The sequence below is a fragment of the Gasterosteus aculeatus genome, chromosome 13 (genome assembly GCF_964276395.1).
Source record: "Gasterosteus aculeatus chromosome 13, fGasAcu3.hap1.1, whole genome shotgun sequence".
In the NCBI taxonomy this organism is placed as follows: Eukaryota; Metazoa; Chordata; class Actinopteri; order Perciformes; family Gasterosteidae; genus Gasterosteus; species Gasterosteus aculeatus.
In genome coordinates this window covers 1,728,632-1,752,282 of record NC_135701.1, presented here as the reverse complement: position 1 = coordinate 1,752,282, position 23,651 = coordinate 1,728,632, and the positions used below count along the sequence as shown (strand labels likewise).

The 23,651-nt window shown below is 44.2% G+C and overlaps 1 protein-coding gene across 2 annotated transcripts; it reads left to right on the top strand.

Moving 5' to 3' along the window:
* Positions 1 to 190: 190 nt before the first annotated feature.
* olfml2a (olfactomedin-like 2A) lies at positions 191 to 17,491 on the top strand. 2 transcript variants are annotated; one of them, XM_040195339.2, is made up of 8 exons: positions 191 to 737; positions 8,006 to 8,269; positions 9,282 to 9,389; positions 9,663 to 9,839; positions 10,177 to 10,420; positions 13,130 to 13,411; positions 13,872 to 14,057; positions 15,614 to 17,491. In XM_040195339.2, exons 1-8 carry the CDS (start codon positions 669 to 671, stop codon positions 16,216 to 16,218), a joined length of 1,935 nt encoding a protein of 644 aa, XP_040051273.1. In that variant the 5' UTR covers positions 191 to 668; the 3' UTR covers positions 16,219 to 17,491. The 2 variants fall into 2 exon arrangements, with proteins under 2 accessions (XP_040051273.1, XP_040051274.1); XM_040195340.2 differs by having other exon boundaries at positions 556 to 737; positions 13,133 to 13,411.
* The last annotated feature ends 6,160 nt before the right edge of the window (positions 17,492 to 23,651 follow it).

The window sequence follows — 23,651 nt, the reverse complement described above, 5'->3', positions numbered from 1 at the left end:
CTGACATGGGTATTAACCTACAACAGATGTAGATGGATTGTGATTCACTGCACTTGTATGTGTAGTTCCACCACTTCGTAAAATATATGTAACGTGCAGTTGAATTACGGTAGTCTGCTATTATCGTAAATTGACAGCTTTAACTGTTTTTTCATGACATTGGCCGTTAATGTACAAGAAAGGGATGGAAATTTAACTGTATGTTACAGTTATTATAACATACTATAAGATACCGTTAGAAATGCACCGTAAATTTACAGCAATTTGTTACAGTGCAGACTTTCAGAACAATAATTGGCCAGCTGATGGCGCCCAAAGGCCTTCGAGCTTCTAATGTGCGCTTTACTTCGATTTTTACTTTTACCTTCAAACACATTGACACGATTAAACATAATTCGAAAATCACATTTCTAACCAAGTTCGTTAAATGACACATATGCATGTGCATTATCATAGCACGATGCTCATACTGTTATTGTTATTATTATGATCATGTGCGCGCAGCAGAGCGGACCCCTCCCCTCGGGGAGGACGCCGAGCTGAAAAGGGAGCGCGGGGCGCGCACTCCTCTGCACACACGGGCACACGCGGTGCTTTAGGATGCACTGGAAATAAGCGCGCTGCTTCACCTGAGACTGTCGCGTGGACGCGGACACTCCGCGGGGAACATGTGGAGATACAGACAGCTGTTCGCCTTCCTGCTGCTTCTGTGCGAGGAGGCGTCTTCCCAGAGCAAGGTAAGACTTCAGGGCTGCGCTTTCTTTGCCTTTTTAGGACTCACCGTTCGCTGTTTGGAGTCTCTGTTGGGGTTCATTGGGGTCTGTCCTTCCACTACTACGCCATTACTGGACCACGGACAAACCTTTCAGGTCTCTGGAGCCGGCGGACGGTTCTGCATATGTGTTTGGAGGCAGTGTAAGCCTCCCAATGAGGGCTTTGTGTGACACGACCCAGTGTGGTTACATGATGATACCTCCAGTGTGTGGGAGAGATGGCACCCAGTGGGGTAACAGTAATAAGTGGCTGCCCTTGTTTATACAGCTGCTGGACTCCAGTAACCCCTCACTGTCCCTGAGCCTAATCCAGCTCCACTCACACACACACACACACACACACACACACACACACACACACACACACACACGCTGCCAGAAGATAACATGCATGGACAGTACATATTATAAGACCAGGGCCTCCGCCGCACATGTATGGCCAAGTATGTGTGTGTGACTAAACAACTGTCTGGATACAATCAGGGAGAACAGGAGAAGTGCTGAGAGGAACAGCTGTATCCATAGTAGTAGTATGGACAGGAACAGCTGTATCCATAGTAGTAGTACAGATAGGATCAGTTATATCCGTAGTCCTACACTGATAAGATCAGTTGTATCCATAGTAGTAGTGATAGGATCAGTTGTATCCATAGTAGTAGTGATAGGATCAGTTGTATCCATAGTAGTAGTAATGATAGGAACAGTTGTATCCATAGTAGTAGTGATAGGATCAGTTGTATTCATAGTAGTAGTAATGATAGGAACAGTTGTATTCATAGTAGTAGGAGCAGCAGCAGTACTACCAAATACAACAGTGATAAAAGTGCTACTAGTTGGGACAGTATTGGTAGTCTGGTTGGTTGGAGGCCAACGAAGGATAGCAATCGTTTAGACAACCCTGTTCTTCCAGCTGCGTGGCAGCAGTTTGACTTTGTCCCTCTTGGGCTTCACAAACACAGTTATTCAAAGCAATGATTGAACCGTATTCCAACATCTTTTGGATGAACTAGAACTGCTAGGTACTGCTGACAGCATTCTTGTTGCTTGGTACCGTATGTGTGCTACTCTCAGCAGAGAGTCTTAACCATCGTTTGTCCTGGAGCTGGTGATGGAAGTAGTTAACCAGTGAGCCACCCTGCCTATCTTTCTTCTGTTGAGAGTTGCACATGCTCAGTCCAATCAGGCAGGACCTAAATGGTAAATGGACTGTACTTGTATAGCGCTTTTCTAGTCTTCCGACCACTCAAAGCGCTTTAACACTACATGACATCATTCACCCATTCACACCCATCCATACACTGATGACAGGAGAACCATACACAGTGACACCTGCCATCAGTAACTACCATTCACACACTGTAGTCGCAGCTACAGGACTACAGGGTTAAGTGTCTTGCCCAAGGACACAACAACATGCGGGTTAGCAGAGCCTGGGATCGAACCGACAACCCTCTGATTGGGGGACGACTGTGCTCCCCACTCACCCACGGTCGCCCACTAGGGAACGCATAGCTAGAGATATGTGTTGTTAATCCTGCGTCGCCTCAATTTCCTGATAAACAAAAGCACAATGTCATTCCTAATCAATTTATAGACTCCCGTACTTCAAATACCTGATCCAGTATTTTAAGCTGTACCAGATGTATCTAAAGGTTTTATAGTATATCTATGGATAGTATTTCCTTAAAATACCCTTCCCCATCATGCTCCAGCCTTTTGGCCAATGAAGATGTTCAGTCATAATATGTGTCGCCAAAACTGGTGCCACTGACATTAATGTGAGAGAAAGCCCACCAACAAAAGCATCGGGGGGGTAGGAAGCAGTGCGTGCACCTGCCCCGCGTTCTGGTTGTAAACAACCCCGAGGACAATCAGTGCAGGGTCAGCAGGGGCTAGAGAGGAGGAAACAGCAGCAGACAGGGCTCAGTAATTACAGTATTATTACCTGGTAGCTGTGGACGATTGACACTGTACGCAACATTTTGTCAAGCCATGTTATGCCAACATGGCTTCATTTAATTGAGGACGTCTCATGGGGTTCGACGAAGAGTCGCCATTAGTCTGTGTTCACCGTACGGCTCAGGTGCACAACGCTTTGGTAAAAATTGTCAATACAGATGCTGTATTTCAGGCTGTTCCCCTCAATAGATTGTGGGTGCCTTGTGGATAGGGGGGTGACCTTGATCAACAACTAGTTCAAAGTTCCCCCATTAGATCATTACATTACATTAAATCATTACATTACATGTCGTTTAGCTGACACTTTTATCCAAAGCGACTTACAGCAAGTGCATTTCAACCATAAGGATACAAACCCAGAAGAACACGTCCGTCTATTAAGCTACAGTATTTACTATTTACACCCCCGTACCCTTGATTAAACAATAGCTAGCTATCTTAAACGCTTTCTGCCTAAATGAATCCTTAATAGCAGTAATAGTAAAAGCAGTTACACGGGTTGAACTTAGGAGACTGGGGTTTGATTACATTTAGCACCAGACTTAATCGATATCTTATTCAGGTCCTGGTTGAAGTTCAGGTAGGCAACAGCTACTTGGTTTGGTTGAGGAAAAATATGCATGCGTATTTATAGTACGCTACACACACACATGAGGTACGGAGGTGTTGGTCTGGATACGAAGATCATCTGCCTTCAATTGCTTGTACTGAAGTATTGTAAAGTAGAGAGACGTGAAACTGTGCCTCTGAAAACAAGACAGGACTCCTGCAAGCTACAGAGTTCCTAGTACCTGTGGTGCTGAATGCTGCTATGCAAACGGGTCAGAGTGGCCTCATAGACTAATTCACGGTTACACTCAACACATTCTAAATTGGGCACTTGTGCTGTATTCTCTCTCTCTCTCTCTGTGCATATTGCTGAATCCTTGAGAGCAGGAATTATGATCACAGAGGGTTTTCCAATCGAGTTCATCTCTTATCTACATTGTCTGGTCTTTGTAAGGTTCCTCAGGCCCCATCTCCCTGGGAACCCTGACCTTTCACAGCCCTGGACCCTTGTGTTCCAATGTAGTCCACCTAGAACTATGGATTGATAGACCAAACCCTCAAAACCTCTTTGTGCACATGATTCTCTTCACTCTGCGAAAGCCACGAAACTACAGTAAGAGCATCTCGTTTCTGTCGTTAAAACTGAGAGGTACGTGGAGGTGTGGTGCATCTTATTTGCACAGTGAGACCGGAGGCAGCTTCAGTATCAGTATCAATGTTCTTTTATATTACAATTGTCTTGAGGAACTTTCTTGTTGGCCTTCTCTCTGTGAGCTGAAGGAGAAGATTAACACCTTTGTCCCCGCCAGCAGCAGGGAAGCACAAACACTGGAAACAGCAAAAAAATGTGAAAACAATACTTGGTGCTCTTTCTTTGTCGGTTGCCTGACCAAATGACGCTCCTCCATTCAACTTTTTTCACTCTTCAGTGTTGCATAAATAAAACAAATAAGACATGAGGTATTAATCAGTGGGTTTGTTGTTGCTGGGAGGTGGATTTCGTTACCCAGGGTCAGAGCCAGTACTGTTTACCTCTCGACAATGTTGCCAGACGCTGTTTTGTACAAGGACAATATCTAAAACATTGATTCGGGACGTAATCATTGAAATACCAACGCTATTCTTTCGTCACTTTGTTCTTAAACAGCAGCTACCTTACATGTGTTGTATGCATGTGCATGTGCATGTTATGACGAGTCCATTGCTGATAAAGAATTCTGTCTGTCCTATTTAGCCGCGTCAATAGTGAATTAACACAAAAAGATGACTCGAGTATTACCACAAAGTACAATAATGGCAATAATTATTGAAAACTATGGTAATTAAAATATACACATTGTAGTTTATGTCTTTTAATATTGTATACTGTGGAAATGAAGAAGGCAATAAGCAATTGCTACACAAACATGAGCCCTCTCAAGTGTGTTTAGATTCCGTTCTGACATGAGACTGAATTTGCAGAATCTTTGCTGAGATCGGATCAAAGAGGAGACTAGATGGTGAGAAGAGAGGATGAATTTTCTCGGGGGGTGATAGCAGCACTCAGACCACTTTTAGAAAAGTGGCTGACGACCTTTCGTTATGAGCTTAAAGCTGTTTCCCGCAACATGAATCAACAGTTGGCATTCGTTTGTTCAGATGACACCAGGTGCACTTTCTTTGTCCTAATAAATGTAGCATAGTATTTTTCTGGGCATTCATCTTCTCTCTGCCTTGTTAACGCGCTAATGCATCCTCTGTCGAAAACACATTAGCTCCATCTATCGTTCTGTGTTTGTGTCTGTGAAGGTATTCCTACAGAACATGGATTTCATTAGTGTTGGCAGTGTGACTTGTATCTGTTTTCTCACAAGTTTTTCACTCTAAAAGCAGACTGATTCCATTGTTAGGAAATAAAGCTGGCAAATGTGGCTCAGCAGGAACCTTCACACAAGTAATCCATTAGCTCATTTAGTATAGCAGGAATTTCATGAAGGTCTTTTTGTCATTTGTGTGTGATGCAGGGCAGAGAACACAGCAAGGCCCATGTGTCGATCGCGTAAACACACTCGGCGGGAATGTAGACGTGTACCCACAAAAGCAGCAAGTGCTCGATGCCCTTTGTGTTTGGCTAATTAACATCCCTGTGCTAATTCCTGTGTTGTTGTTGATGGTCTGAGCCACCGACCTCATGGTTTATCCCCAGACTTAAGGCCTCCATAGAATCCCCCCCCCCTCCTTTTGTACCATGTTCAAATGTACAGTGGCACAGTAAGACTGTTTATCATAAGCACGGCTAATTAGATTACCAATCCAGCGGACTCTCTGGACTGGAATGTGGACCCCGGTTTTGGTCCTGAGTACCCTTGACAGGAGACAAAGTGGATTTTAAGATCACCAGCCGCATGGCCAGGACTGATTAGAGCTGCCTTTCTGTGCGTCTGTGGGGAAAAGCAGCACATGACAGCACTTTGTGTTTAAAGGTTCGAAACAGGTGCCTGCAGCTTGTGCTCTTTCACCATACCGTTGTCCCAGTGGTCACCCGGCTGGCTGAGCACCAAATCCTGGTTTTCATCTTCAAGGCTGCAGATGAATGATGATGATGCTGCATACGGACACGGTTACACGTTGTGTGTGAGTGGGTCAGACCCATGGGGAGTTGTGTGCTATCAGTCTGTAGTTATCCACGTTTTTCCTCTCTGGATTGTATGTTTCATGATTCTGAAGTCATCTGTGTTTTGAAAACCCTCAAAACATTATCCTGTTTGACATTTAGACCAACGTAATTCCAAATGTATTCACAGAGCCCAATTATAACATTATTATATGAACTTTATCAATGTCTTGACCTGCTCTGTTGAGTCAGCAATCGCTTTTCAAATGGAATCATTTTTTCTTTAATTCAAAATGTTGTCTAAGGGCCATTAACTTTAACTTCCAAACGCAGCAGCAATTGTGTAACACATCTTGTGTTTTTAGCAATCCTGAGCACAATAGGGGTTTCACTTCATCAGTGTCAGGGAGAGTTAGCTGTTAAAGGCTGCAGAGGCTGATCCAATAGAGCTCCTTTCTTCCCATTGTGCAGACGTAAGTTCATGTTTGGGCCGTGTCTTTCTGACCTGAAACTTGACTGCACTTGAGAGGTCAAAGCCAAAGACTCAAAGCTGTAAGCGTGCATTAAATACTCTGTGCTCTTAATTATTAGCACTCTTAATTGTGTTGCCTGCCGTCCTGCTGGGAGGTCAGCTTGGCATGAGATGCTGGACGGTCGGTTTGTCAGCATAGCACTTGTGATCTGACAGGTTAGAGGAGGCAGCCGATCCGATTGGCAGAAAGTTTCCACGATGAGACGCGGCAAAGCCTGCCAGGTAAAAATGGAGTCCTTCTTCACCAGACAAACCATTAAGAACCAAAGGAAATCTGGCTAGAATTTCTCTGACTTGTCCAATTTAAAGGAATTAAAGGTGGGATTGTCTATGCAGCAGCGTCTGTTGGGTTTGGGCCGTAGGAAGAGCCTCTGCTGAAGAAGTTTAATCTGCTAATCCACTCTGTTTTCATGTGGCTGTAGGATTTGTCAAACCTGCTGCCTTCTCGCTTGACATGGGTCAAGATTGGCCCGGCTCTGCACACAGGAGTCGTGCCCCATATAAGACCCCCTCCCAGTATGTCTGCGCTAAGGGAGGGGAAAGGCCCCCCCCCCCACCCATCACTCAGCCTGCATTCTTTCACTAATGAGCCCCCACCTCCTCTACCACTTTCACTCCCCCTACCTTCAACCGGCTGCAGTCCTGCTCAAAAACATCCGAAATGATTCAATTGAAATAAATTACAACTACGGAAAGTTGTTACAAAACAAACGTGACCGAATCACAAAGGAATCATTCTTACTTACTACCTACTTCAGCCTTTGTTTCTATCACTGCCATGCCGGGATGTTAATGCAAATGTACATTATATTCATGCCAAAGGTTTGAATCCTTTTGCACAGACAGATTTGAACTGTAATGATGAATCCGGTCGGACACATGAAGACTTTTCCAGAGTGTCTCAAGCTCGAACAAACCGCTGGATCCTACATTTCCCACAATGCAAGTGATCATTCATGAGATGGTTGTTATGTTTCATGCTTAACAACGCAGCTATGGAGTGACAGAATACAGGCTTCCAAGACTAAGTAGTCCCCATGTTGGGATTTACAATATGTTGAGTATGTATTGACACATAAGAGTCAATTTACATACAGGACCCAACAGATGCATCTTTGAAATATGGCTTTTCCATGTGGGTGCTAAATGTTCTCACAGGGTTTGTATTAGCAAAGGGCTGTGTAGTGATATTGTGAAACATCAACATCACCAGTGGGAGCATCGCACTCAGCCGTATCGCAGCACAAGTACTGACCGCTTTGCTACAGCACACTAGTCAACACATACATTCCCCCACCACTGATGCCCAAATAACACATCAACTTCAGACTTCAATGCTCACCTGGGCAGTAACAGTGACACATGGAGGGGTCTGATTCAGAGGAACCGCCTCCCCAAACTGAACCTGAGCGAATTGCATCATTTGCGCTAGACATGGCGGAGAAGGAGCATGGATTATCAGCATGAAAACACTGTTAGGTAGCGACCCCCAGTTTGGGAACCACTGGACGAATGCAATACATTTTATGTTGTAGGTTTAAACATACAGTGCAAACCAGGTCGTTTTCTCCTTTTCACAATCCCCATTGTGTCCCTCAGATCTTTGGGGAGACTGAGCCAGTGCGGATGACTTCGGAGGGCTCAGACTGCCGCTGCAAGTGCATCATGCGCCCTCTGAGCAAGGACGCCTGCCTGCGCCTGCGCAGCGGCAGCGTGCGGGTGGAGGATTTCTACACAGTAGAGACAGTGAGCGCCGGGTCGGACTGTAAGTGCTCGTGCACGGCCCCGCCGTCCTCCCTCAACCCCTGTGAGAATGAGTGGAAGATGGAGAAGCTGAAGAAACAGGCCCCCGAGCTACTAAAGGTGAGGACGCGAATACGTATGAGATCGGCTGAGATCAGCATCTTTCAAAGGATTCTGATGGATCAGTTGTTGTTTGGACAAAAATGACACAATACATCCCATATGAATTTGCATAGTTTGTTTATTATATTCAACATATTTGACCACCAGAGTCAAAAAGTGTGGATGTATTTAATTACTCATTGTCAGTCAGAGAGTAATCAACCTAATAAGTCATTCTAAAATGATTGTGATGAAGCAAATGAAAGCTGAGTTCTATAACCATAAATACATTGAATTATAACAAAACTATACGTAACAACTATTGTTATAATACTATTCTATACTATGCTGTACTATAAATACACTTGGACAAATAATGAGAGTGAATTTAAAGTACAAATAATAATAGTACAAACAATGTCTTTGTCTTATATGCTTGTAAAGTAAATCTTGTTCATGTACTTTTTGGTCGGACAGTGCAAGCAAATGCATGAAATTGTGATTGTGTATTGTGCTATTCTATTGATCAACAAATGATTTCATTATTGCAATAATGAATGGGTGCAACCCCACATTGCTACAGTCATAGAGAAAAGCGAGTCCACTTCCATACCTGTATATCGGTTTTGAATCATAATAATTACAATTCATAATAGATTTTACACACAGAGTGTATGCTGGCACAAATAATAATAATAATTTGCCTGCGTGAGATTGTTTGTAAAATAAAACGTACGAAAAAGTCCATCCAGTTTCGAAGGCCACTGCTCTGCTCAGTGAGACCGGCTATAGTTTGGCGAGCTCTGCTCATACCTAAAGCACGCTTTCATTTTTCATAGGCAGGAGAAGCACGCTATGTACCACATGAAACAAAAAGCAGTTCCAGATGTCTGAAAATAACTGACTGAGAGAAATTAGTGTGGATGTGCATTGTCTTACCAGAAATGACTGCATTTGAACAGAGGCTCAGGTTTGCGTTGAGGAGATGGTGAGTAACTTGTTTTTATCCTTTTATGGCATGAATGACCAGCTCCAATCTATGGTGGATCTCTTGGAGGGAACACTTTACAGCATGGATCTAATGAAGGTCCACTCGTACATCAACAAGGTGGTGTCTCAAATGAACAACCTGGAGGAGGTAGGTGAACTCATGCCTGCATCACTAGAGTTATGGAAGCACTGATCCTACCTTGTCTTACCCTACATCAATACCTGGGCTTTGGGTACTGATAAGATCATCAAACTGGAAGTTTACATTGTCTTAGTGTAAAATCATAGAACTGTATGAAATAGATCGGCCCCATTCTCAGTGACTCCTGATCCAGATACTCGAGTCAGCCTTAATGACGCGATTGAAAGGTGGTTCTTGTGACTACTCCTGACTGCTGTAAATATTGACGTGATCTTTCAGACAATCAAGACAAACCTTACGCGAGACAACGACTTTGTTCGAGACAGCATGATGAGCCTCACCAACCAGTTTAAGAGATATGAGAACTACTCCAACGTTATGATGAGCATCAAGAAGGAGATCTCCAGCCTCAGCCTGCAGCTGCTACAGAAAGACGCCTCCGAGAGCAGAACACAGGTTCCAAGAAACACCTCCTATGACATTGTAGTAGCACTACTAGTTGTACCAGTAGTATTAGCTGTAAGGTTAGCAGTACATCACAAGCAGGGCTGTTGGACTCAAGTGTTTTTGATCTCAGACATGTCTCTGCATAGTAGGTGTCTTCACCGAGGGGCCCTGAGAAGGCCTCTGTAGTTCAGGAGTTGATAGTGTGAACCTGTTCTTTTAGTACAGTACCAGTGGTCATTTTATCAACAGCAACACTAGTAATAATAAACCTTGCAACGTCATTAGCACTACATGCAATGCCAACATTACCAAGTGTCCTGACATAACCCGGGTGTCATGTTTACAGGACACCAATGATGAGAAAGCAAAAGATACTTTAAAAGTACCCAACAAAAAGACCTCTGCAGCCAAACTTTTGCCCAAACCACCCAAAGAAAAGGTTGTAAAGCCCAAGAAGGAGGTCATTAAACCAGGGAAGCCGGCCAAGCCTGACCCAACAGCCAAAGCCAAGGTGGCTGGCCACCAGCCCGGCGTGGTGAGGGGCATCACCTACTACAAGGCTGCCAAGACCGACGAGGATGAGCACAGAGGTGAGCGCCTGCAGCTTGGCTGAGACACTGCATACTCGAGCTAAAGCAAATATTGTGCTCGTACTTTAGCTGACTTTTCACTCCCATCTGTGAGCGATCCACAGTGTTGATCCAAAGTGATCCAAACTTGTTTCTTGAGCAATCTAATCTAACCACACATGACACTTTGCTGGAGCAGGATCAACCAGCAGAGTCATTGAACCAGAGTGGAGATATTTAATAGCTGGATTTGGCTTCCTGTTGAGGAGAATATGAAGCTTTCCTTAGAACTTTATTTTACACAACTGTAAGATAAGGGTCTAATTGTGCTGCAAATGTGACACTTATGTGGCAAACGAGATCCAATACAAGATTAATTTCACTGTTGTTTCAAGCAAAGCTGATGTTGTCAGCGCAGGACTGATTGAATAGGCAGGAAATCCCAAACTTTTATTGACAAAATAGATGGAGCTGATGCTGTCTCAAAGGAGCGCTGCGATTCCCTCCTAACAACAGTTTAAGGGCACCCTCAGCAATGCAATTCCTCACTCCTTCCAATGCCCTTTAAGTCTAGTTGAGTGAATAGGTATGCTGCGTTTGCATAGGGAACACGCACATAATGTTCTGCCACCTATCTGAACCTCAGCCAGCCCGGCCACCAAATCACTGCAGTTGGCTGCCTCTTCATAATCTGGCAAAGAGTGGGATGCAGAAACTTTTAATCATCCCGACAGGGTTGATATACGCAATAATGCTTTTTCCTGAAATGCCTCCTCTTCCGATGCCATTTTTCCTCCCCTGTATCAATTTGGCCGCGTATTATTAACTTCTACAATCTGTTAGCAGTTCTCTAGAAGCGGTTTGGGACGCAGCCATATTTTTCTGGAGCTGACAACGGAAGCAGCTGAAAATGTAGTCTTGCATCTTTCTCATCTCCGTTGAGTGTTGCACTCAGGACCTCTCTGGCAGGAGGTACAGATCGTGTAGCCTGTGACACATTGTTGTTCCTGTGTATCATAAAGGAGATGATAAATAAAAAGTTAACGGGACATCAGACTCAGACACAGACTCATGAATACCAGAATCAACTTTTTAGAATGAATAAGAGACATTTCTGATACTTGTTTTGAAAAGTAATTCCAATACAATTAGAATGCAAATTTGACAATAATAAAAGCAAGTAGTATGCTCCTCTGTTGTCCTTTTTCAAGTTGTCTCCACAGAGACATTTTTATCTCCTTGATTATTTAAAAATACTTAATACTCAATGACAAAAAAAAGCGCCTTTGAATATTTCTACTCTATAATCAGGTCTGCGTGTTCCACCAATGCACACGTCAGGGTAACGTGCTGTGATCTATCCACATCTGCCTGGCAGCACAGGACATCAGAGACCATACGGAGTGCAGATTTTCCTTCTGCTAATATTGCCTTTTTTTACAGTTGACCACATGTAACCATAGAAACAAAGAAGAAATGTTCAACCAAAATGGGTTCTTGATTGACAAATAATCAGTGTTTCATCCCTTGCATCTGCAACAGTGGTAACATCATCAGGCACACTATTGGTTGTATATTTTAGATGCAAAATGACCTAAAAATCTACATTTTAAAGGGTTGACAGCCTTGAAAGCTTGAACACGCAACAGTATGCTATTAGCTAACATGCTATGGCTACAAGCTCATGTCGTCATGTAGACTATTTTTCGCCAACCATTGCAATAAGACTTAACATTCACAGCAATCAATATGGTCTCTCTGTCTACTTACAACTAATGATCAACTGTTTTGTGACGCGTTGATGTCGAAGCTGAATTTAGGTGATAAAAAGGAGATCAGACCAAATGTTACTTTTTCAAAGATATTGATGTTGAAATTAGGGTTGGTGCTCAACAGGACTCTTTTTTTCATTGCATGTTCCAGCTGTTTTGTTGCTAATTTCCAGTTGGATTGGAGATGTATGTAATGTGTAGAAGAACTGTTTTCCTTTCCTATGAAGAACTGTAGCTAATTGTAATTAGCTCAAATTACTTGCAGATGTATATATCACTATAACCAAACACACTGAGGGCCTCATGGACGTACATTTGCAGTACATCAGCGCCACAGCCAACCCGCAGAAAGCGCTTGCTGTCATACTTCAGTTTATGTTGTATTTACGAAACATGCAGCTCATCAGCGCCTTTCTCCGCCCACCGTACCGAACACTGCAAGCACTTGAATGGGCCTCCTTCTCTCTTTCTCTCTTGGATCAGCTAAAGTCAAAACGGCTAAAACAAAACTTCAGCGACAACGAAGTTGATGAGTTATTTGGGCATCAGCGGTGGGGAAATCTAGTGAGCTGTAGCAAAGCGTTCAGTACTTGTGCTGTGATACGGCTGAGTGCAGGCTGCAATATTCCCACTGCTGATGCTGTGAAATGATCCCGTTACCAATAATTGTAATTTAGCGAGGAGTTCAACAACTGCTGGAATGGAATGTGAACGCTGAGCGGGAGATGCGATGTTGGTAACTGTAATATTGCATGGCTGCCTCCTGTTCACTCAAATGTGAATGCATATGCATGACAAAAAAAGCCCAATTTGCCAATTTAACCTCGTTTTTAGGTTTAACTAATCAGCAAAACTTCTTAGGTTTAGGAAAAGACCCATTTGGTATTCAGACAAAAGCCATCTGGTGTGTTTGGAATGAAGTCAAACCTAGTATAATCTATCTACCCCCCCCACCCAGAAGACCATGTCAGAACGAAACCAGTCCATCACATCACTGACAACCAGTCAGAGGATGGAGGAGCTGAAATGGTCCTTGAAACCACGGAGGCCAACGCAGCAGAACCCACTGTCACCACTGCTGTCCCCAGCACTACTACTACCACCACCACAACTAGCACCACTACTACACCCACCACTACCACCATACAAAATACACCAGCATCTGATAGACCGGCCCCGACCATTGTACTGGTGCTGGACAACTCCAACAACAATAGTCGGCCAATTCTCCACAGAGCAGGTATGTGATAAATGCCCATTTGGGATTAAGGCTTATACGCTTTTTGTTTTAAAGCATTTAAGCAGGAACAATCTCCATCTAGTGAAACCTGAAAACGGTTATCACATGACGTTTCACATACAGTGTAAATAGGAAGTCATTGGTTGGTATTATTGTACTGTAATCTAACCGGATGAAAGGTTATGCTTCATAATTAAGATCGCCAATCACCCCAATTCTAGCTCATAGTATCGTGTTCACACAAAATGTAGGTGTGTGCATGTATTCTAGGCTTAGCATTGTATTGCAGGCTGTGACTACAGTGACAGAGAATAATCTAGCAGCAGGAAAGGCGGTACACTCCACAAAGCCTGGTTCACTCTGCCAAGAAATATAGAGTGTGAAATCAATTCAAACCCACAGTAATGCAAGTAATTCTCTCCGATACATGCATGTTGAATATTCTGCTTGTTTCTTCCAGGAAATATCCTGAACTGTGAAGGGACTCTAGCATCCATTGACCAGCCAGAGAAGCAGCACAGTTACGGGCGCAACGAGGGAGCCTGGATGAAGGATCCTCTGGCTAAAGACTCCAAAATCTATGTCACCAACTATTACTATGGCAACAACTTAGTGGAGTTCCGCAACCTGGACAACTTCAAGCAAGGTGTGTCGAACACAATGCCCCACTTGCTCACCATAATCCATATATATGTGTTAGGTCCCTGGGATTAACAAGACCCCCACCATAGATACGGTTTAGGTTTTGACACTGCCCCCTAATCGTTTTTTTAGTCCGGTTTTCACCGTTTTACTGTCAGAAAACGCTTGTGGCCCTTTCCTTTTTCAGTCATCGGTGTATCACTATACGCTGTGTTCAGTTCAAGTCCTCTCTGCTATAGAGGTTTGTGATCTTATATCCAACAAAAAGAGCAGGCTTTCTCCATCACAGGACAGGTACCCCCAGAGAGCCTAAAAGCATCTACTACTGGGGCTGCGGTTCCCTCCTGGGCACTTTCACAAGGCGTCACAGAAGACAATGGGAGGGCCACACACACCTATATGAGGTTTTATAGCCTTCACATGACAGAATCTTCAGAAGCTCGGAACCTTCTCAGCCTGAAGCGCACATTAACTGTTCCCCATTGAAATAGCCATGAGGAGCTACACGTGTGTAATATCCGTCACGGGGACCTAGCGGGAAAACTCAAATGAAATGTGGTCCATCGGACGGAATCGGTTTTGCTTGCTCATACAACTGTCTAGATTCATTTGTACTCACAATAAACCAAACTCAAACACAATTTGAAGTCCAATCTAATCCAGTTTGAACAACATCCTTAGCCTAAGACTGTGGACCATGTTCTGGCCAATCAAACATACTCTGTCTTAGTGAAAACCTGTGTTAATAAAGATAAAGACTTAAATCCAACTCAAACACCATTATCGTCCCAACATATCACCCTGTTCAAATGTATAGCTGTGTTATCTGCAATAACATGATGACATTGATTCATGTTGATTGTCCAGGGAGCTCTGTGAGACTGATGAGATCTCTGGAATGTAGGTCTTAGTCGTTTCATGGCTCCAGTGGGTGGGAAAATCACATCCAAATAGACTGAGGAATTGGATTACACTCTCTAAGAGAGTTAAGACAATCTCCCCTCATAGGACCTTTCTTGTTGATCTAGATGTGTTTGGACAATGGCCTTTTTAAATGCATTTACGTGTGATGTGTCCTGCAGTGCAGTGAGCTCACGGCTGTGTGCGGATCACTAGGTATTTGGAGTGGCAGTGATGCCCGCTGTTCCCTGACATGTGCTCTTAGCTTTCTTTTGAACTGGGCGCAGTGGAGAGGGATTAAGAGTGTGGGCTGGCCTTATGGTTGGGGATGGGGGCTCTACTGCATGTTGTTTTTGTCCTTCATTTGGAAGGACGGGATAGATGGGATGTGATTAGAAAAGGACACTTACAGGGTTGAACTCCTGAGCAAACCGGCGTCTGAAGCCGGCGTGTACACATTCTGCTGCTGTTAGTGCATGTTGTAGTCTTTATACATTGACATTACCCAACTGATCTTACACGACAACAAGATAGCCTTTTCTTGGAGCCACAACCACAGACACTTCCACGTGGGCGGTTGCGTCATGGTTGATCATAATGTGCTCATTGGCTAATAATAATCGATAAGCAGGCTAATATGATATTCTTTTTTTATCATAGGCCGATGGAGCAACCTCTTCAAACTGCCTTACAACTGGATAGGCACAGGCCATGTGGTTTATAATGGAGCTTTCTACTACAACAGAGCCTTCACCAAGAATATCATCAAGTATGATCTGAGGATGCGATATGTGGCAGCCTGGACACTGCTGCATGACGTGGTATACGAGGACACCACCCCCTGGAAATGGAGGGGCCACTCGGACATTGACTTTGCTGTTGACGAAAGCGGCCTGTGGGTGATCTACCCTTCCATGGACTACGACTACAACCAGCAGGAGATGATCGTCATCAGTAAACTGGATCCTGGAGACCTGTCGTTAAAAAAAGAGACAACCTGGAGGACCGGTCTCAAGCGGAACTCTTACGGAAACTGCTTCATCATCTGTGGTGTCTTGTATGCCGTCAATGTGTACAACCAAAAGGAAGGTGAGGTGAACTTTGCGTATGACACCCACACCAACACTGACGCCATCCCACGCCTGCCCTTCACCAATGAGTACTCGTTCACCACCCAGATTGACTACAACCCCAAGGAGAGGGTTTTGTATGCCTGGGACAATGGCCATCAGCTAATTTATCGGGTAAACTTTCTCGACCAGTAAGCTCAGCTGTTGGCGTTCCAGTGTGGCTCCAAAATAGAAAGATGCAGCCATATTGGACTCAGGAGATAAGATGGACCCACACAAGCCTTCCAGCACCAAAGCTCGCCATTCAAACACCTGACCTCACAGTGTACCAAACATTCATTATGCCTTGAGATGTGACTGTACTATATATCAATAGAATGGGCAACCAACAGTAAAAACAATCTCACAGGTTGAGTTAAAGCTTATCGAACAGGTTTTAAAGAGCAGAGAGACTTCTTTATATGTTCATTCAGGACATGTTAGCAGGCTGGCTTACTAGCATATACATAGATGTGTTTTTGTATACAATAACTCTTTAATGTACATATGGGCACTTGAGTGAAATAGCCATCACCATGTCAGAACTAACCTAACTCCTAATAACTCACTACAATAATACAAGATATGACATGTCACTTATATGTGTGATTAGGCTTTATTGGTAAAACATGTTGGTTTATAATGGCACATCTATAATAATCTGCATGAATGGGTTAATGCATGAAAGCACTGAAACCATTGACGCTGATGCGCTAAAGCAAGTGGGCCTTGTTCCCTCTCTTTTGGTAGCTTACTTCTACTAGCATCTAGTTGGAGGAAGTGTAGAGTAAGAAATGGGCATTTACCTTCAGTATTACCTTCAACCACGTTTACTGCCCTTTGGTTTGAAGTCTCGACTTTTAAGTGGGCTACATACATTACAGCTAGTGTTATTTGGCCCCGCCCCCCAGCATTTAACTCAACCAATGAGATTTGTTCTGCCTCCCGGTAGTTATCCTCCTATAAAACTGAACGGTCACCTGTTGTTACACATGCCTATCTACTCCATCCTAACACTGAGCACTTCGTCAGGAATCTGCTAGTTTTCCGGCCTCATGGTACCTTCCGTCTCTTTAACATGTTTTTTAAGGGATGTATTAAATATAGTCTGAACTCCAAAAACAAAACCATATACACAAATGTCTGAATATTTAATGTATGTTTACATGAATTCGTTTGACAATACGATACCACTTTTCTTTCTAATTCTAATGCATCTTGTTTGTATGTTGTATTAAAATATGCAATGTTCATCCTTTTTAATATCCTCATAGCATAACCCCTACATTTGTAACGCGATCTTGAACCTTTGTTAACGCAGAAGGTGCACAGTGTCACTCTGAACTCGTCATGTGTTGATTTTCGCTGGTCAAATGCATACACTGCCTTCTAAAAATAAAGACAGGAAACAACTTAGGTTAGGTTAAGGCAGCGGTTCCCAAATGTGTTCTGTCAAGTCCTTTGAGGATATAGGGACATTCAATTATATTCAAATTGAATGGACGACAAGACTACAGCGCAAGAGGAATAAAATAATGCTATGGCATATGAAAGTGACGTGTGCAGTGTGAAAGAAAGAAAGTGACCGGTGGGATGAGTCAGTCAGTGGGGGACCGGCCCTGTTGATGAGCCCGACTGCCGATGGGAAGAAACTGTTGGTGTGGCGGGAGGTCTTAGTCCTGATGGACCTCAGCCTCCTGCCAGGTGGAAGGGGCACAGTGTAAATGCCATCGGATAGCAGGACTTTTCCACTTGGTTTTAATGGCACAATGACTCGGATTAAAAATTATCTGCTTGAGCTCAAACCATAGATACAGTAAATGGAGCAGCACCGGGTGAAGCTTAATAGCAGGTGTGCTGGGTCATGCATGTGGTCCCTATTTAAGAAGATCTGCACTCAGTTCTTTTTTTTGCACCCACATAATAATGAAGTTCATTAATAATGAGTGCAAAGCCAGGCCGTGGGTTTGATGAGCTCAGCACTAATGGTGTGTCCAATCAAGAACTCTGTCACGAAATGTTGACATGTTGTTGTAATGGGACAATGATGTCCATGCTAGCCGAGGTGATGAACACTGACAACTCACATGACCTTTGCTTCTTCGGTCCCTGCAGCTCATGGTCAACACAAAGGCTCTCCTGTTGCTAAATCTGGGCTCAACATGATCCTGTTCACATCAGCAGGGCCTCTCGTTCATCACCATCACATACTCATCATGTACCTCCATAAACTCACAGTGGCCGCAATGTAAAGCCTTTGTCCCCATGTTATGTGCCACTGTGAGGCTGGAAACTGCACCATTGAGCCACATATCATTCATGGTCAAGAGGTAATTGGGTTAATGTCGGAAAAGGCTCCCTCACAGGCCTCTGCTACACCGAGGACTGTACTCCCTTTAGATGCAGCTTCTGTTGTTTGACTAATCTACATTTACAGAAACACACCCAACACTGCAACAATTCATCATTATCCTCTGAATATTAGATGTGTCATACTAAAGATAAAGTAAAGCCTAAATCTATTCAAAAACCAGAAGCGTGTTGAGTTGTAGAGTTGACACATGATGCATGAATCTGATGACTTAACCAGATCCTAAAAGACTTTGACTTACTATCAATGAGCAAAAATCCAAAATGTGGATAAAAAGGGGACTTTATTGGGGATTAACCCCTGGGTACGGATATTTAGAATCTGATGCTGTCCAGCTGACAGCGGATAATCAGGCAGCACACGCAGAAGGACCCTCAGTTTGTCAGTACAGGTGTTACACCTGAAGCGGTTTACACAGCGTCCTGTGAGACGCTACAGGCAGCTATGGGCGTGTGTGACACAAAATGAAAGAGATGGGTCTGTATGACAAACCAGTAAGGAAGTTTACCACTTCGGACCTTTGCAGAGCTCAAACGACAAACCTCTCCAGTAGCCGATTATATCAGCTGTGTCTTATTTATATTAATAATGTACATTACTTGCCAAAAGCATGCAGCAACTTCCAATTCTGCCAGAAGAGTACAGAGTAAATTCTCTCTTCTCTGCCGCCCAGTAAGGGGTGACTCCTAAGGGCAAAAATAAGCCAAATTGCATAGAAGAAAATGACTCTACTCTCTTTATTACCTCGGTAAACATTGTAAACATAAGTTCATGGTCTCAATCTTTCAAGTCTTCAATACAGCATGATGTTCATTAATTGATGATGTATTTAGTCAAATAAACTATAAAGGTAATCTAACTTATTCGACCCAACCTTTTTCTGTCAGACCCCCCCCCCCCCCTCTCCCAGAACCCCAAAGAATAGGGTTGTTCCTTCTTTGTAACTTTAAGCTCGGAACAGTGCAAAACTTATATTTCCAAATTTAACAGCAAGTTTTTCCAAACATCTTTTCTGTGTCGCGCTGCGTCTTTTTTCTGTCTTTCTGATGGTGCGCGTCTCGCTATCTTGCTCTTCCTCCCTCCCTCTCTCCCTCCCTCCCTCCCTCACTCCCTCCCTCTCTCCCTCACTTCCTCCATCTCTCCCTCCCTCTCTCCCTCTCTCCCTCACTCCCTCCATCTTTCCCTCTCTCCCTCACTCTCTCCATCTCTCCCTCCCTCTCTCCCTCACTCCCTCCATCTTTCCCTCTCTCCCTCACTCTCTCCATCTCTCCCTCACTCACTCTCTCCCTCCGTCTCTCCATCTCTCCCTCACTCACTCCCTCTCTCCCTCACTTCCTCCATCTCTCCCTCCCTCTCTCCCTCACTCCCTCCATCTTTCCCTCTCTCCCTCACTCCCTCCATCTCTCCATCTCTCCCTCACTCACTCCCTCCATCCTTTCCTCCATCCCTCCCTCCCTCTCTCCCTCCATCTTTCCCTCTCTCCCTCACTCTCTCCATCTCTCCCTCACTCACTCTCTCCCTCCGTCCCTCCATCTCTCCCTCCCTCCGTCCCTCCATCTCTCCCTTCCTCTCTCCCTCCCTCTCTCCCTCATTCCCTCCATCTCTCCCTCCCTCTCTCCCTCATTCCCTCCATCTCTCCCTTCCTCTCTCCCTCCCTCTCTCCCTCATTCCCTCCATCTCTCCCTTCCTCTCTCCATCTCTCCCTCCCTCCATCCCTCCATCTCTCCCTCCCTCCGTCCCTCCATCTCTCCCTCACTCTCTGCCTTTTTGCTGCGCTTGTCGCCTCCTAACCTGAGCTGCTCTGGGGGACGTGCATGGATCGAACACAGCACATGTCAAGTCCTCCTGTCAGTTTCTCTTTTGTTTTTTTATTTCATTCTTTATATTTTGGGGTGAGTGACAAAGCTGCAGCCCCCTTGTCGGCCAACCCACCGTTTGGGAACCACCACATGTAGGGGATTCAAACCTAAATTCAGACCTTTGTCAGTGGGTTAACATACTAAAGTATGCCTGACCGCTTTACTTTAATCATCCTGAAATCTCTTTAAAAGAGATGAATAACAATTTTAATGGCAAAAACATGACAATGGCATTACATTTGGGGACTTTTTGAGGAACCAAGAGACAAAGGGACTTTATTGAGCCCTTCTTGAGGATGACTCTGGACCATGGATGAAGTGAAATGAACCGTTGCTTTGTGGAATTCCATTATGATTGTTGCTCAGATTGAAGTATATCTAAATGGAAATGGGAATTAGGAAGTGTGAAGAGAGGGAGTTGGTTAAACAGGCTGTAAGAACAGAGCAAGTACAGTAAACATGCAGCATGAACAGTGGTCCACCTTCTGTCAGTACCCCCCTAGGCTTCATGGAATCTTGTGTAAAAGAAAGCATGAGATGCTTTTCTCTGAGCATGTGTATGTTCTTTGCAGAGGGGTTTTCCTGAGGTTTGGGCAAGCAACCAAGGAGCCCACCAAAGAAGCTAGTGCACAAGAGAGAGCGAAGGCCTTTGGAAATCAGGGGCGAGGAGTCAGGATCTCACATCAACCGTTTGTATTGGAGGCATAGACAAAACAGACGCACATTGTTGCATGTGATTGAGGAAAAACTCTTAATGGCATGAATAAATCTCAACAAAGGTTATTTATGAGAGTGAAACAGTCTTCCAAATACATCTGTTAGTCATCTTGATGCAATAGAGATAATGCAACTTGCTGAATATTCAATTCAGGGTTTTTTCTTATTAATATTAAATAATAGTTACATACATAGATGGGTGGACCAAGCCAAACAGTGGGCAACTTTCCGTTGGCTGAAAAGTTAAAAACGTGGCAGACTGCAATTTTGTGCCTCTTAATGTACTTTCTTTGGGGAGGGAAATTCTGTTCATCCGTTCATATTTTAGCCCCAGTACTAACCAGCGATGGCTGTCCACAGAGCAGGGATTAAAGTTTCTTGTTCATCACCAGATGCTGTACTTACTGTACTTACATTTAGCTTCAGTTAAACATATTGGTCTCCACTATTGTACAGAAATCACATTCTCTGACTCTTCCAGAACTTATCTCTCCAAAAGAACTGAAGCAACTGTGACAGAACCGAACCATGGAGTTCACGGGAGAAATCGCCCCCTCCCCTTAAACACAACCTACAAATTACTTCCAGACCACATTCATACTCCCAACATCGCCTCTCCTTATTTTGGAGAAACAAAAGATCAACTATAAAGAAAAGTATCTACAATATACGTTTTCTTCTGTGCTCAGCCTGAGAGAGGAGAGAGAAGTGGAACAAAGTTTACCCTTGGGGGTATCTGGCTTTTAGGAACACAACAATGTACTGCGTGTTCCAGAGACACAATACCCACCAGTAGGTCTAATGTAATCCACCCAGCCACATAGTTCATCCCAACAGCTGCCCTCAGCTGGAATTGGTCCAGAGGGACTAAAGCTTCAGTCAACCATGAGTAACATTGCCCCACCCAATACCAGAGACCGGCTCCGATGAGGCCAAATATCAACACCACTTTGCAGCTGTTGAGGGGGTGATGCAGTGTTGAGGGTTGCCTCATCAGAAACAGGATTGGTTTGTTGTAATTCCTTCACAGCTGTCAAAGAAGTGAACGGGGGAGCGGGGACATCTCTAGGTTAAAGCGATTCCACGAAAAACGCATTCCTAACACAATCTACCTCCTGCAGACCTGAGGCTCAGCTTCCTCTTCCCTTTGTCCCGGCCAGAGGTGAAAAATCAAACGAATCACCTGGCTTATCAAAAATAATTCAATGACTAACAGCAGCAATACATTTACAAAGTGAAAAACGGTATGAATAGTAATAATATTCCGCAAAATTCTTACCGCTTGCTGTGCTCTGCTTACATTTTTAACAAACTCTCAGATCAGAAAATGACAGAAAACGATTGGGAACCACCGTGCTGAGCTGTAGAGTTCAGGCTGACAATGGTCTATGTCATAAGTGAATCTGGCCAGCCGGGGGTCCAGTGTGGCCCACCAGCTGACTTTGCTATAGTGAGAATTACAGAAAGACATGAATTCCATTTCTATAAAAGAAGCTGCTGTTCCTAATGAGTCCACTGGGGGTCACACTGTGAGTGAGCGCATGCGTTAGACCAGGGACACCAGGTCGATCGCCAAGCAAGTCGCCGTCGATTTTTTAATATATCAATTCGTTTTGGGCTCCCGATATGCAGCGGTGTAGTTCCATTTGGTTTACCGCTACAAGTTACTGTCATTATTCAGGCGAACGGCCTAGGAAGGGGTTAGCGGGAGCGGACTGGAACTGGCCAATGGGGGGTTGATCGCAATGACTTGTTTGATTGAAAAGTAGCTTGAGAGCCAAAAATGTGGCTTAGACCCTCGTCACCCTGAACTCCAGCTTCCCCTACAGCTGGGGCCAGTGGTTCCCAAACGTTTTCTGTCGTTTTCTGATCTGAGCCAAAAAGGTGTGGGCAACCCTGTGTTCTGTTGCTGAACCCACGCGCATACAGCAGCCAAACAAAGCAAAAGACCCCAAAAGACCCTGAGGAAGTGTTGAGTGGAGAGCCGGACCAACATGGACTGAAGGAGCCTCAAGCAGTCCTGTCACCGAAGAATACTGGACATTTTCCCGAAGAAAAAATACAACCTGTAAATGCTGCTGCCCTCTATGTAGCAAATCTCCACGAGGGATCGGATACATGGCAGCCCAGCACATGGCCATTTTGGGAGGACCTGTGGCTCCTTTAAGCTGTTAGGGTTCGGAAAGCCCTCGACCGAGGCCTCCCTGCTTTGTTCTCGTCCCGGCCGGAAACAAAGACACAAAAGAAAAAGAGTCGCTTTAATTCAAAAATCAAAAACTATTTAATAACTAAACAACATTATAAGAAATACAATTACAAAGTGAAATACAAAACAAACAGTAAAGAATCCTCTGAGCAAGTCTAACGTGACTTATCAAAGCGGCTTCAGGAAAATTCTAACAGTCCTTTCCCCGCTTTGGTCATTTGAAAACTCTTGAGGTGTGTCTTCTTGGGTGCGTTTGAATGTCATTCAGCGTGGTTACATGGATTCAAATAACTGGCTTAGTCGGACTGAAATCGAATTATCCGTTTCATGTAAACACCTTTGTCCGACTGTGTGCGGTCTGACTACGATCCGACTAACACCCCTGGATAACTCAATCCGATCCAGTTTATAGTTCGACTATTGCTGCATGTAACGG

Excerpts from the sequence above, each read along its gene's own strand:
- olfml2a (XM_040195339.2), top strand. The coding sequence starts at position 669 with ATGTGGAGATACAGACAGCTGTTCGCCTTCCTGCTGCTTCTGTGCGAG. Across the intron at positions 10,421-13,129 it reads CGACGAGGATGAGCACAGAG|AAGACCATGTCAGAACGAAA; the intron begins GTGAGCGCCTGC and ends CCCCCCACCCAG. Across the intron at positions 13,412-13,871 it reads GCCAATTCTCCACAGAGCAG|GAAATATCCTGAACTGTGAA; the intron begins GTATGTGATAAA and ends TGTTTCTTCCAG.